The sequence below is a fragment of the Numida meleagris genome, chromosome 2 (assembly GCF_002078875.1).
Source record: "Numida meleagris isolate 19003 breed g44 Domestic line chromosome 2, NumMel1.0, whole genome shotgun sequence".
Lineage (NCBI taxonomy): Eukaryota > Metazoa > Chordata > Aves > Galliformes > Numididae > Numida > Numida meleagris.
In genome coordinates this window covers 59,759,432-59,771,974 of record NC_034410.1, presented here as the reverse complement: position 1 = coordinate 59,771,974, position 12,543 = coordinate 59,759,432, and the positions used below count along the sequence as shown (strand labels likewise).

Below are 12,543 nucleotides of genomic sequence, written 5' to 3'. Positions count from 1 at the left end.
TTGTGGATAAGGGGAAAGCAGAGGTCTACCTTGAGTTTAGCAAGGCTTTTTGTGCAGTCTTGCACAGAATCCTTGCATCCAATTTCAGCCGTTTCAGTCTGGACAGGCAAAATCCTGACCAGACTGATGTTCAAAAGGGCTCACACTGTGCCTGAAAGCTGGTTACAAATTGAATTCCACAGGGGCTGTCCTATCTGATGTCTTTATCAGTGATCTAGAGGAAGAGGCAGGACGGAATACTTTAAGGCTATCACTGATGATACTAAATGGACGGTGTAGTTGATGTGCTTGAGATCAGGCCTGCCATTCAGAGAGATTCATATTTGCTAGAGGATAGGGCCAACAGGAGCCCCATGAAATTCAATGAGGGCAAATACAGCATCCTGCACCTCAGATGGACTAGGACCCTGCACAGGATAAAGCATGGCTGGCTTGATAACACCTCTGCTGGAAAGGTCATGGAAGGCCTTATGCTGGGCTGAGTGTGAGTTAGTGGCAAACCCCGGCAGCAGCGAAAGTATGTTAGACCATATGAACAGGAGCACAGGTGGCAGATGAAGGGAATTGGTAATTCCCTTTCAGTCAGTGCTCATTAGACCACATCTGGCAGAGTGAGTCCAGTCTTGAGTTCCCCAGTGTATGAAAGCTGTTGATAAACCCAAATGAATCCACTGGAAGAATATAAAGATGGCTTGGAGTTGAAGCATGAAATTTAAGAGCAGAGGCTCAGGCAATGGGGTTTGTCCAGCCCACAGAAGAGAACAGCAAGTTTCCAGTTGCTAAGAGGAGGTTACTGAGAAGATAGGGTTGGGCTCTCTGCCAAAGAATGAGAGACGAAGGTCATAAGTAAACAGGGAGGCTTGGGCTAGATAAAGGAAAAAAAAAAAGATACTATGTGGACAATTAGGCAGCGAAATGGTTCGCCTAGCGGGGTTTTGCAGGCTCTGAATGGAGGATTTTAAGACTGAACTGGACAAAGGCATAAGCAACCTGGTCCAGGATTTGATGACCTCCCAAAGTCTCTTCCACTCTCAGTTATTTTACGATAACTCTTAGGATGGATCTTCTCCATTTTCTCTGTAGAGTTTCCTCCATATAATACAGTTTACAGTTTGTGCACTTAAAGGCATAGCATACAATGTTGTTCACCTCACAGACCAGGAAAATTATATAAAAGGTTGGCCCCCAATTTTAGCTAGACAAGATCTAAGACAATTTGAGCAAAAACATCAAGAGACAGGATGCAACAACATTTTTTTAATTGTTTTTAATACGAGTGAATAGATTAAAAGATCTGAAATGTTGTAAAGCAATATACATACTGAATAAATAATATGCACAGAAGAGTCATGTCTACATTGTAACACTGGCTAGTACTCAGAATACTTAAAATAAATCCAGTGACATTGGATAAAGTCCATAAAAATGCTATCCTGTCTTCCCTTGTATGAAATTGTTCAAGTATAAAAAAATCCAATACAGTGTAAAATATTAAATTCCATTTCGGTCAAGAATAAAAATTGCAAGTATTGTAGTTTCACAGGACAATGTAAAGCAGCATTTCCTAGCAAAGGGAAAAATAGTCAGTCTACATACGGATGAGTGAGAAAACTGCACTAATGTATTTGAGAGGTCTACATGAAAAACTATTTGAGGGAAAAAGAATGAACTAGCAATACTTAATGTAAAATCCTAAAAAAGTGTTAATTTAAGAGTACCCTCATACAGTGCACATACTGAATTTAAATAAATCCAAGTCAACATCCTTAGTTAATTAGGTTAATATTTAATATGCTACATCTAAGTCTACTAAATAATTTATGCCATGAGATGAATACATAATTTTACAGTGTCACATCTAAAGTTGCTTTCTTTAGAGCGCAGCATAGTAAAACTTTCAAAATAAATATTTCTTTTTAAATAGCATAACAATTAAGGCACAGTATAAATCACATACCATTAACCCTTCAAGAACTGCAGTCTTGGTAACAAAAGTTGCCTTGTGTAATGTATGTTCACTAATAAATATTTTAAATATAATCCTGAAATAGATATTAAAATTGTACAAATGGTTTCAGAAAAGAAAATTCCCTTAAAACAGTTCTTAAAAGTTTTAATTCATTAAGCTTCTTCCTGCCTTTATTCACAAGTTACGAATAGATGCAATAAATAGAAAGAGAAGGCTGTTGTAGTAAAGGGCTGATCCTATTTTAGAATCAGAATAGCTGACACCAGCAGTTAAAGTTTCCCAAAAGTGAAACAGGATGGGGCGAGGGATTAGGATGTGACAAGCTCATCACATGAGCATGAGTGATGTGTTCTGTCCAGAACTGTCTGTGTTATTGATTGTCTCTACAGCTGTTGCACCCCTTACTTCCACATCACTTGCTCCATAGTTCCACTCATCCAGAGGACAGATAAGAAAATAACTTTGGTGCCTGTCCGCCATCTTACTAGCAGGCCATCTTCCTTGGGTTGTTCGATGCCCGTTAGTGAAACGGTGGGAAGATGCTATCTCACGAAGACAGCTTCTGAAAGCTACAAAGGACAATCAGTGCTTTAAGCTTGTTTCCTCTTAAAATGGATTAAGGTTACATATTGCTGACTCAGTTTTTTCCCCTGGTTCGAACTTTTTGAATACCACTTTCTCACTTATAAAAGGCAGTTTTGCTTCCCTGATACTGTAAAAATACACCTTTGCTTTTTTGGTTCTTGTTTCTTTCAAAATATGACGTCCCATTGCTACTCCTGCCACTCTTTCATGACAGTACAGTATATTTTTCCCATTTTCTTCTGGATCGATACTTGAAACTAGACATGCCGCACTACCCCTCCCCTCTAACAACAAGATTTGGATGCATACTGTATGAAGACAGTGGAATAAAAATCTTTAGTTTCGCAATAGCATCGCTTTCCTTAAAGCTCCTTAGTTAACATCAATTGTCTCTGATCAACTACTTATACTGGAAGGCCGAAAAGAGGAAGAGAAAGAACGAGCTTCCCTCGGGAGTCCATCTGCTATTGCATACGATCTGTCTGCAGCTGTTGGGGTTGGTACTGGCCAAAAGCCGCAGCCGCCGCAGCCGCCGTCCCCGGTGCCGCTGCGGTGATGGGCTGCTGCACCGCGTAGCCATAGCCCCCCGCTGCCACATAGCCGGCAGCGGCGGCCGGAGAGGCGGCGTACGGGTATTGCTCGTAGGCGGCCGCGGCGGCTGAGTACTGGGCGTAGGCAGCTCCGGTGTAATCGATGTAGGGTGTAGTGGAAGCAGCGGCTGCTGCGGGTTGAACGTGGGGAATTACCACTCCGGGCTGCACGAAAGCCTGTGGATAGACATAGTGAGCTGGGATCCTGTTGAAAGATGGGAGAGGGAGTCAGAGGTGGTAGGCGAGTTAGCGCCTAAGCGTCATATCCATACTCCGAAGTCAGACAAACTCAATTTAGTTGTTGTTATGTGCATAGGGTTGCCACAATAACTAGGTGGAACAGACCAGTTATCAGTTTGTTGGCCTGAAAACGTGTGTTGCTCTAAAGCACAGCCTTATAGCCGAGTTAAACAGGAGCGTTTAATGTTGCTTGAGGATGTTACGTGGGATGTTATTAACACCTTTAGAAGGACCAGGATTACTGATGTCAGTTTAAGGCAACTCTGAAGGAGTAAGCTTGATGGCGGCATTTGTTTTTCAGAACACCTCAAGTGGTTTTCATGATCCTGCTTCTCACCGAACTACTTGACTCTTAGTGAAATTATTTCCTGTGAGTACTGTTATTATTAGTAACACAGCGGTTTGACAGCCTCACTGCGATGAGTTTGACAATAGCCAATAAGGCAACAAAATGGCTTAACCCTGATTTTATGTAAAGTGTTCTGGGGGGAGCAGGAAAGAAAAGTATATTGTGGCAACCCTACTTAAGTTGCTATGCAGACTCAGCACACATTAATTTCTCTGCAACCTCAGTCACCCTTATTAAAAATAAGAAAAAAAAAAGAACCAACAACACAGGCGACAAAGGAGTTTAAATAAAGTTCACAAGTGTGGTAAACACAGCAAGAATCACACTTTCCAAACGAAATATAGTGCAGCTCACTCCGTCACAAGAGGCCATTGAGGGAAGCTACATAGATGCTATTAAAATCCATAACAGTGACTCCTAAGTACATGTGCATCACACTTTTAAAAAGTTCATAAGGACACAAGGGTCAAACCTGTTTGATTATCAGGCCACTGCTGTCCTGTTTTGTGCCAGCTTGTTTATTTCTATGCAAGACATACAGCATAGAGTTTTTTGGAAGGTGGGAATAGGATTAAGTCTAAATAGATCTGGTGCTTAACAGAAGCAAAAAAAAAAAAAAAAAAGCAAACAAATTTATGGCTTAAGCAACAACCATTCTGAACAAATCAGTACACACACTTTCCCGTCTTCTCCACAAGAGAAGTGTACACACAAATTCATCTCAAAGTTGTGTTTTATCACATAATACAGTTTTTTAAAACGATGCATCTAATATAATTTTCATTTAAAATTCATAGCTCTGTCTTGCATCTGGATTTCCACTGAGAAGTCCTTCATGCTTGTAACTCATTTCCAGAAAATGGATCTTTATAAATGCATGTAAAACTGCTTGTGCAAATTTACTGCAATTTAATAATGAAATTTACCTTTACAGACAACTCTGAAGACTGCACCAGCCTTTTAGTGCACTGTAGCACAGATGCAACCTGCAGTAGTACAATCTGTCCTCCAATTGCAAGTGCTAATGGAAAGCTTTTTTGTTTTTTTAATTTTTAAAATAACATCAAGATTTACTTAAATTGTCAACAAGGAAGCATTTCAATCAGAAGAGACACTGTCACCTAGATTCATAGCAAAGTAATAGTTTAAAATACATGGAAACCAGACTTTGGAACAACCTGGTTTTCCTTTTTTTTTTTTTTTTTTTAAAAAAAGAGCTAGTGGTGTGAATAGGAATACTAGCAGAGAGAGATCTTCAGCTGCCATGTTTAAGGTATGAACACCACAATTGTAAAAACCCAGCATGTCAATGGAATTCACTTCCTACTGTGTGAAGGGAGAAATGAAAAAAAAAAAAAAAGAGAATGACAAATAGGGGGGGGAAGGGAAAGAAAACATAAGATATTAAGTTGGGTTTTTAAAACTCACCTAATTTATGAAGTGACTAGCCAGAACTGCATTTGAAGCATATTTAAGCTGGCTCCGTGCATTTAAATACACATCATTACCTGAGCTCCCCATACAAGATGGATGAGCAAGAACATGCATTTCGTATTGGTCTCCAGCCAAGAGCAATCTCAATAAATATAACATCATGTTTTTTAAGTATTAAGTAAAGAGGAATAAAACCAACTTTGAAGACACTGAGAGCCTCTTCTGCATCATGTAAGAGACCATTTAACATCACATCACAGGAATTTTTATGTATGGCATTTATGAAATAGAATAATTCTAACAGAAATGATACAGCAAGAAGGCTTATCTAAGTGCTCGCGTTGTCTCAAACTGACATTACTAAAATTTTCTTAGGGCATTAGGACACTTGATCGGATCCTTGAACAAGACAGATACATGTGCTCCCACTTAAACTCTTATGACTTGTTTTATTAAGCCAAGAAACTAACAGGTGGTGAAGTTATGAAACGTTACCCTTTTGCCACATCTTACCCTACAACAAACATAAACCCTGTGCAGGCTCCTCACCACCATGCCATTTCACACATGATGATTGACAGCGTAAGCTGCACTGGGGCTATTTTTGATCATCTGTCATGCTACAACTGTTTTGAGTCGAGTGAAACGGCTTTATATGGCCAAAGTAAATTTCTACCTACTGCAGAAGCCAGCACGTGTAGACCGTGGCCATTCAGAACCTAACTGCTTTTAGTGCTCTGCTAGGTCAAAAGTTGAAAAAGCAGTTCCTCATAGTGCTGGATATCCTTAGGGTCAATAATTTTAAATAAAAGCTGCTGCTTTGTTCTTGAAAGTAAGAGTGTGGGAATTGCACATGGTTTGAGCTTTCTTTCCTGACAGGAGTTTTTATTTTGGAGCATGTATTTGTTGTTTTAAGCTCTTGCACTAAAGGAAAAGGAAAGCCACATTTAACTTTAGCAGCAACTATAGCTTTGGGATATTCAAAATGAAATGACATCCACACTTGCCATGTGCCTTACGACTTCCCCTGTTGTTACAACAGAAGATGTGTTTTTAACTAACACCTCCTAAAATAATCCTATAAGCAATAATAAAGTGACAGCTAATTGTTTCAAAGGAAAGGACAGTTTAGACTAATGCAGAGAGCTGTGTCATACAGAAATTCAGCCGTAGTAACACATCATTGAAATCTCAACGCTACACTATTGAGAAGGTTGTTATTTAACTTTGAATGACATGTTTTGCTTTGGACCACAGTCAGGTTTTGTGAGCATAACTACCAAGTAGATTGTAGTCAATGAACAGCTTTCCTGATAGCAAAAACAGGTCACAGAAGCATCAAGACATACCCTTAACGTGCTCTCTTTTGAATTTGTATCTGATAACAGTAAGAGGACATTTAGCACTCTGCGGGCTCACTTCTGACTGTCCTGGCTTCGTTCCCTGGATCCAGATTACCAGGCCTCCTGATCACAAACTAAGAGAGGGCTTCTCCTTCTCTCTTAAGGAAGGTGGAATTGCCTGACTGTAGTCAGGACTATAGAAGACAATAACAAGCAGGCAGTATCAGCTAACCATTTGATAACAGACTTATTAACTTGGGATTTAACTCTGATCTTACTAAAAAGAGTGGGAACGGGAATGTCCTCATTTTGATTGAGGTACTACAAGTTCTAGAAAAAAATAAAGGGACAAACTCTCTCTGACAGAACGAGTCATATCCTACACCAGCCCCTCTGTATAACCCCGTATTTTTCCACCAATATTAAAATAAAAATTATGTAAACAAAATGAGAAAACCTGTTTTAGGAGACAAAGTTATTCTCCTTAAATTCCTATTGAATTCAGAGATAGTATTTTAATAAATAACCCTGAAAACAGAGCTGTAGATAACCAGTCCTGTGACCAAACAGCTTCCTTCATGCATCGAAGCTAATGTCGTTGCTAGCTCCCTCCACTGCAATAAACGTTGTGTTTAATTTAGAATACTGTATTTCTGCATCTTTTCAGTTAAGTAATTTGACGTACTCCGATTACTTTCTTGCCATGTAGGTGAGCAATTGTGACAAAACACTGCTGACCATACCAGAGTATGGCAGCACCTTACTAATCTGTGCTCTGATAGGGAAAATGCAAAACAAAACAAAACTTTTGCAGCTTCTGTGTATGAATTAGCAGAGTGTTGGTAACGAATCACCACTACAATACATTTAACAGAGCATATTAGTAAAATGTATTTTTTTAAGTGCAACTGCATGGGAGGTGGAGAAGCTTTAAGGTGACCAAATATTTCAGTGCAATCCATGCAGCATCATCTGAGAGTGAACTCTTAAATAAACACAGATTCAAGTAAGCACTGAAACAGCCCAACAGAACTGTCAAGGAACACAGAGAATGAAGGTGATCACTTATCCTAATGAATGCTGTCCTTCCTAATCTAAACTATATCCCTTAGAAAATATGCATGCAATTGGAAATTTTCAGGGGGAAGCAGGTTTAGTAATCTCCTTTGTCTGTACATAGCAAAAGAAAGGCAAAAAGCAAGGATTAAAAATGACCAAATTGATATATACATGACCCTGGTACCAACATTCCTCTCCTCAGATTTATATACTTTGCATTAGAAATAAAACCTCATTCAGTCTGCTGGAAGAATTTCCCTGACCTAAGCAAGATTGAAATGATCTATTGTTGGCTCGGGGTAGGGAAAGCCAGAAGGAGCCCTACACTTGCACAGGCCTTTAAGCAACAGATTGCACAGGTTCTCCTTTTCTGTTATGCTCAGCAAATACTCAGTCTCTCCACGGCTGGTCCCCGGGCAGTTCACTGGTTCCTCTTTGCAACAGGGCTGTAACAGCCCTGCAGACCATGCACTCCACCTCCTGCCCTCCTTAGTGCTGGCGTCACACACTGAGCACTGCACATACACTGCCATCTCCTCACACTCCAAAGAAGTCAAACAAAGTACAGCAGAGGAAGAAGAAAAAAAGACAAGAAGTTTTCCACAAGCTCCCCAAACGTCTCAGAAGAACAAACATTCTCCTCCAAAAGTGCATAAGGCTTCTAGGAAAACTTTTTCCTACAGTTTTGAGGATGGGAAAAGTTACCTACACTTTTGATGAGCCAAACTATTGAGAAGCTATTCCTGCTTAATAGCAGCTAGGTACACTACGCTGAAGCTATTCTGGTCAAAGGAACAAAATACAGTTGTGACGCATTTTCCCTACTTTATTGTTAGCTTTTTCATTAATTAGCGATATGTGTTATTTTGCGATGAGTTTCTCAGCCAGTGTGCATTAGTGAAGTGACACTGTATTGCAAGTTTCAAGCGGACCTCACCTCCTAATTATATGCCTATAGGAAGCAAGAGTTAGAAATACTTAGGAACAGTGTACTCGAGTAAAGGAGAAATGTGCTACGTATTAAAGTCAGACTGAAGGAAAAAATCTCCAATTAGAAAGCCCAACAGGACGCACATTGTTAATAAGGAGCTCCACACCCCTCCCAAGAACAAACCCCCCCAAAATTACGAACATGCAAGCAATATGTTGATTTACTTAAAAAAAAATCAAGAAGTCACACCATTTAGCACTCACTACAAAATAAGGTTAAAAAAGTCACAAGCTACAGCTTGAAAGCAAGGAAACAAAAAAGGCCCTTTGCTCCCCATGGCAAAGTCACTCCTCAACAACAAAAACGAAATTAAAAAGACCCCCCCCCAAAAAAAAACTTTCACTACAGCTCTTTCAAGTAAATAAAAGCACACAGTTTAGCTATCAACACCACTTCATTACTGTAATAAATAAATGAAAAAAAGCACACGGAGGTCTATTGACTATATGAAAAAAACATACATGCATCGTTAATCACCATTTTAGCTTGTTTGTGTTTGAGTCTACTGGTTACAGAGTTTAATTCCAAACAGAACTATTCCACCTCTTATCATCATATCCTTCTGATCAGTTATCTTAACTGTAAACGATCCCTGTCAGATTAGAAAGAGATAAATAACATTGAGTCAAGCTGAAAAAAGAGAAACGGGGCACAGCAATCTTGCATAAAGTCATACCTCCTTGTTTTATCATAGGGTCATACGGGACCAGGCTGCTTAGGTGGAGGGGACGCGTCCCACACAACTTGACTCGGCTACAGCATTCAAAACATTACCGACAAGGAGAGCACAGTTACGGGCATACGTTTGTAAGTCTGCAAACTGCAGTACTGCTGCTGTGTTTATAAGGATGCTACTGCCAGAGGCCTTCAAGGATCATACTTTTTCTTTCCGTTTCTTTATTTCTTTAAAAAGATTTCTCCTCCCCTGTTTGAGGTCCCATTGAACAGACTTACCCAAAAGGCCTCTGTATGAGAGCTGGATGAAGCTGCTGAACACCAAAGGCAAAACCTACCAACGAAAACACATCACATTCTCTGTATGAGCGTTCCTTTGGCTATTTGCCACACACACGCACACAAACGCAGCGTAACAGCCTCCAGTGGCGGTGTCTCTAAGGCTGGAGAACCACAAACCAGAAAGCAAACTGCATCAGTCCCTACACACTCACACGCACACAGACATCCATACAGAAATTAAAACAGTGAAGCTCACGCTTCACTAATGGTGTTTAGAAGAATGACTTTGGCTAAATAACAAGCGTGAAGTTTTCATTAGTTTTTATTTTTTTTCTCCTCCATTCTGGTCCTTAATGTTAATCTATATGGCCCTTTTTAGCCATCGGTGTATCTGTGCCCTTTCTACAGACTTAAACCTGAGCCCTCTCCACATGAGGATTTAGCAGGGGCTCAAATCCTAAACTTTGTTTCTGCTCTCCAAACGCCCAAGCACAGACTTCCTTTCCTGTGCGGGCACTGAACTGCTCACAGTGCTCCCTGGGCTCAGCACCTTCAGAGCATGGACATGCACACGTGCTGTGCTCACAGATCTCCGGGTGCTCAGCAGCACTTTGGGAAGTGGCAAGGACCTCAGATTGGCTCAGATGTGGCCTTGGGAAATGCTGTTTCATTTTAAAATCCTTCTAATAGCTCCCATCTGTTGTAGGACTTTCCTTTAAGATACTGTTTGTATTAATAAGACCGCACAACACTGGAAGCAATTCATTCCTAGGCCACTCTTTCCCTGCAGTGATACTGTAAATGGTCAGTGCCACCACGTTCCCAGCAGCAGGAACAGCCAAGGAAGAGTCTGAACTGTGCAAATCCTCCTGGAGAACTTGGGATATTTTATCGCCGATTGCTTTTGGCGCTTAAACAAATATCCACAAAGTTACTACATGCTGCATGTAGAGATAAAAGTGCACCTGACCACCCAATATGCTTCGGGGAAGTACGGCCCAGCAGTACCTTTCCAAAAGTTTAATTCCCTTCAGGAACCCACGCAGACAAGCCACGCAGGGCCACGTCCTCACCTGGCTGCATGATCCTCGGCTTGGCACCCAGGTACGCCAGGTTGACGTTGGCCTTCCTACCATCGATGATGGGGTTGGGGTCCTTACACGCTCGTTCGGCAGCGGCTCTGTCGGCCATGGTGACCTTCAGGGGCGAGGCTGCGCGTTAGCTCTCTCTCTCGGGGCGACCGGGGGAAGCCCCCCGCCCCGGGACAGCCGCCCGGGGCTCCCCGCGCCTCGCCCCGCCGATCCGGGGAAGCCGGCAGACGCCGAGGGCGCGGGCCCAGCTCCACCGGCGGCGGCAGATAACCCCCGGCGCGGCCGTATCAGGGAGCAACAGGCTGGGCGAGAAGCGACGGGATTCGCCCTCCATCTCCTTTTTCAGTAATCCTCCCCCCGCCTCTCTCCGAAGTGCCCAGCAGGGAGGGAGGAAAAAAAAAAAAAGAAAGAAAGAAAGAAGGAAAGAAAGAAAAAGGAAGAGCCTCCAGACCCTCCCGCTCCCCACGCAGAGACCCCTGCAGAAGTTTCTCCCGACGGCGACCGCAGCCGTCCCCGCACTTACAAAGCCGTATCCCCGGGACTTGCCCGTCTGCCGGTCGGTGATGACCACCGCCTCCTCGATGTCGCCGAACACCTCGAAGTACTTGCGCAGGCTGGAGTCGGTGGTGTGGTAGGGCAAGCCCCCGACGAAGATCTTGGTGTAGGTGGTGTCCTTCTGCGTCGTGTGCATCTTCCGCCCGGCCCTGAGATCTGCACCCACGCGTGGCCGCCGGGGCGTGCGGGTCCTGGGCGCCGAGACCCGCTCCCAGAGTCAGCCCCCGCTGTCCTCCTGCCTTCTTTTTCCTCCTCTCTGCCTCCCGTCTCTCCCCGCCACCCGGTCACGGCGCGACTCCCCGGTGCTTCTGCCCGCCCAGCTGCCTCCTGCTCCGGGCGCGGAGCCCCGCAGCCCGCGGGGGGTTCGAGGTAGGTGCCGGGGACGGGAAGAGCGGCGGCCGGGCAGCGGCCAGCCCGGCGGAGCGGCGGCGGGCGGAGGAGCGCTAAGCAGCGAGTGGCCTCCCCCCACTAAAAGCCACCGGGTCGGGCACTCTCAGTTCTTCCTCCTCCTCCCGCAGGGGCGGGGACGGCGGCGGGGCGGCCCCCGCGCTCGGCCGCGGCCCGGCCGGGGCTGGCACACAGCTGGCGGCAACAGCTGGATGCCGTCGGGCCAGGGCTGCTGCCGGAGGGCCGGGCGGGGAGGCTGCGCGTGCCCCCAGGCTGCTTTGCCCCGAGCTCGGGCATATAGGCAGCGCCGGAGGGGTTGTGGGGTCACCGCTGCGAGCCGGCAGCCCCCGGATGCTTGCATCCCAACCCAAATGCCGGTGGTGACCCCCGGCCACATCACCAGCCCCTCACCCCGAGCTGGCAAAGCCGTGCCCCACAAACATTTCCATTACTACTGTTAATGTGGGGCTGGTGGTTGGTATTGTTCTGCACGCAGGGCCGAAGCAATTGTTAAAGCTGCTTCCCTCCTCTTCTCTTGCTGCATCGGCCCCGTGCTGCACTGAAAAGGATGCGGCGGAACAAAAGAAAGGACACGGAGGGCTATGGGAGCTGGGGGGGAGGGAGGCTCACAGGGAGACGGGAAGGATGGGAGGAAGGTTACAGACTGGAGAAAACAGATGTGCACATGTGTATAGACTTCTGAACCATGCTCTTGTGGTCACAACGCCTTCATAACTACTAGTGTCTCTTTCTCCTAGTGCTTCTGTTAGACTTTCCCTGTGAAGTCCTCTCTCCTTAATAAAAAGGAGCTATGCACCGGTTTCCAGAAATGGCTTTCAGGAACTTTTCAGTCCCTCCAGTACCAAATGGTACCTGTAATGACAGCACTCCTAGTCTTAGGCCCTGCTTCCCCCATATCTAATATTGGCCCTGTCTGATTTTCTTCAGCAGTCATTGTACCAGTTCTAAGGGCCTAGAACAGAATGTGCAGCG

General features: G+C 44.1%; 1 protein-coding gene across 2 annotated transcripts; it reads right to left on the bottom strand.

Annotated features, from left to right (window-relative positions):
• RBM24 (RNA binding motif protein 24) lies at positions 1,252 to 11,673 on the bottom strand. Of its 2 annotated transcripts, XM_021387917.1 has the most exons (5): positions 11,132 to 11,673; positions 10,591 to 10,714; positions 9,515 to 9,569; positions 9,237 to 9,313; positions 3,160 to 3,349 (listed from the first exon to the last, which is right to left on the bottom strand). In XM_021387917.1, exons 1-5 carry the CDS (start codon positions 11,297 to 11,299, stop codon positions 3,297 to 3,299), a joined length of 477 nt encoding a protein of 158 aa, XP_021243592.1. In that variant the 5' UTR covers positions 11,300 to 11,673; the 3' UTR covers positions 3,160 to 3,296. The 2 variants fall into 2 exon arrangements, with proteins under 2 accessions (XP_021243591.1, XP_021243592.1); XM_021387916.1 differs by lacking the exon at positions 9,237 to 9,313 and having other exon boundaries at positions 1,252 to 3,349; positions 11,132 to 11,670.

What these genes read in the sequence shown, in the direction of transcription:
- RBM24 (XM_021387916.1), bottom strand. Translation starts at nt 11,299, where the DNA reads ATGCACACGACGCAGAAGGACACCACCTACACCAAGATCTTCGTCGGG. An exon ending in AGTCCCGGGGATACGGCTTT is followed by an intron (nt 10,715 to 11,131) that starts GTAAGTGCGGGG and finishes TCGCCCCTGAAG; the next exon opens with GTCACCATGGCCGACAGAGC. An exon ending in CTCATACAGAGGCCTTTTGG is followed by an intron (nt 3,350 to 9,514) that starts GTAAGTCTGTTC and finishes ATCTTTCAACAG; the next exon opens with GATCCCAGCTCACTATGTCT.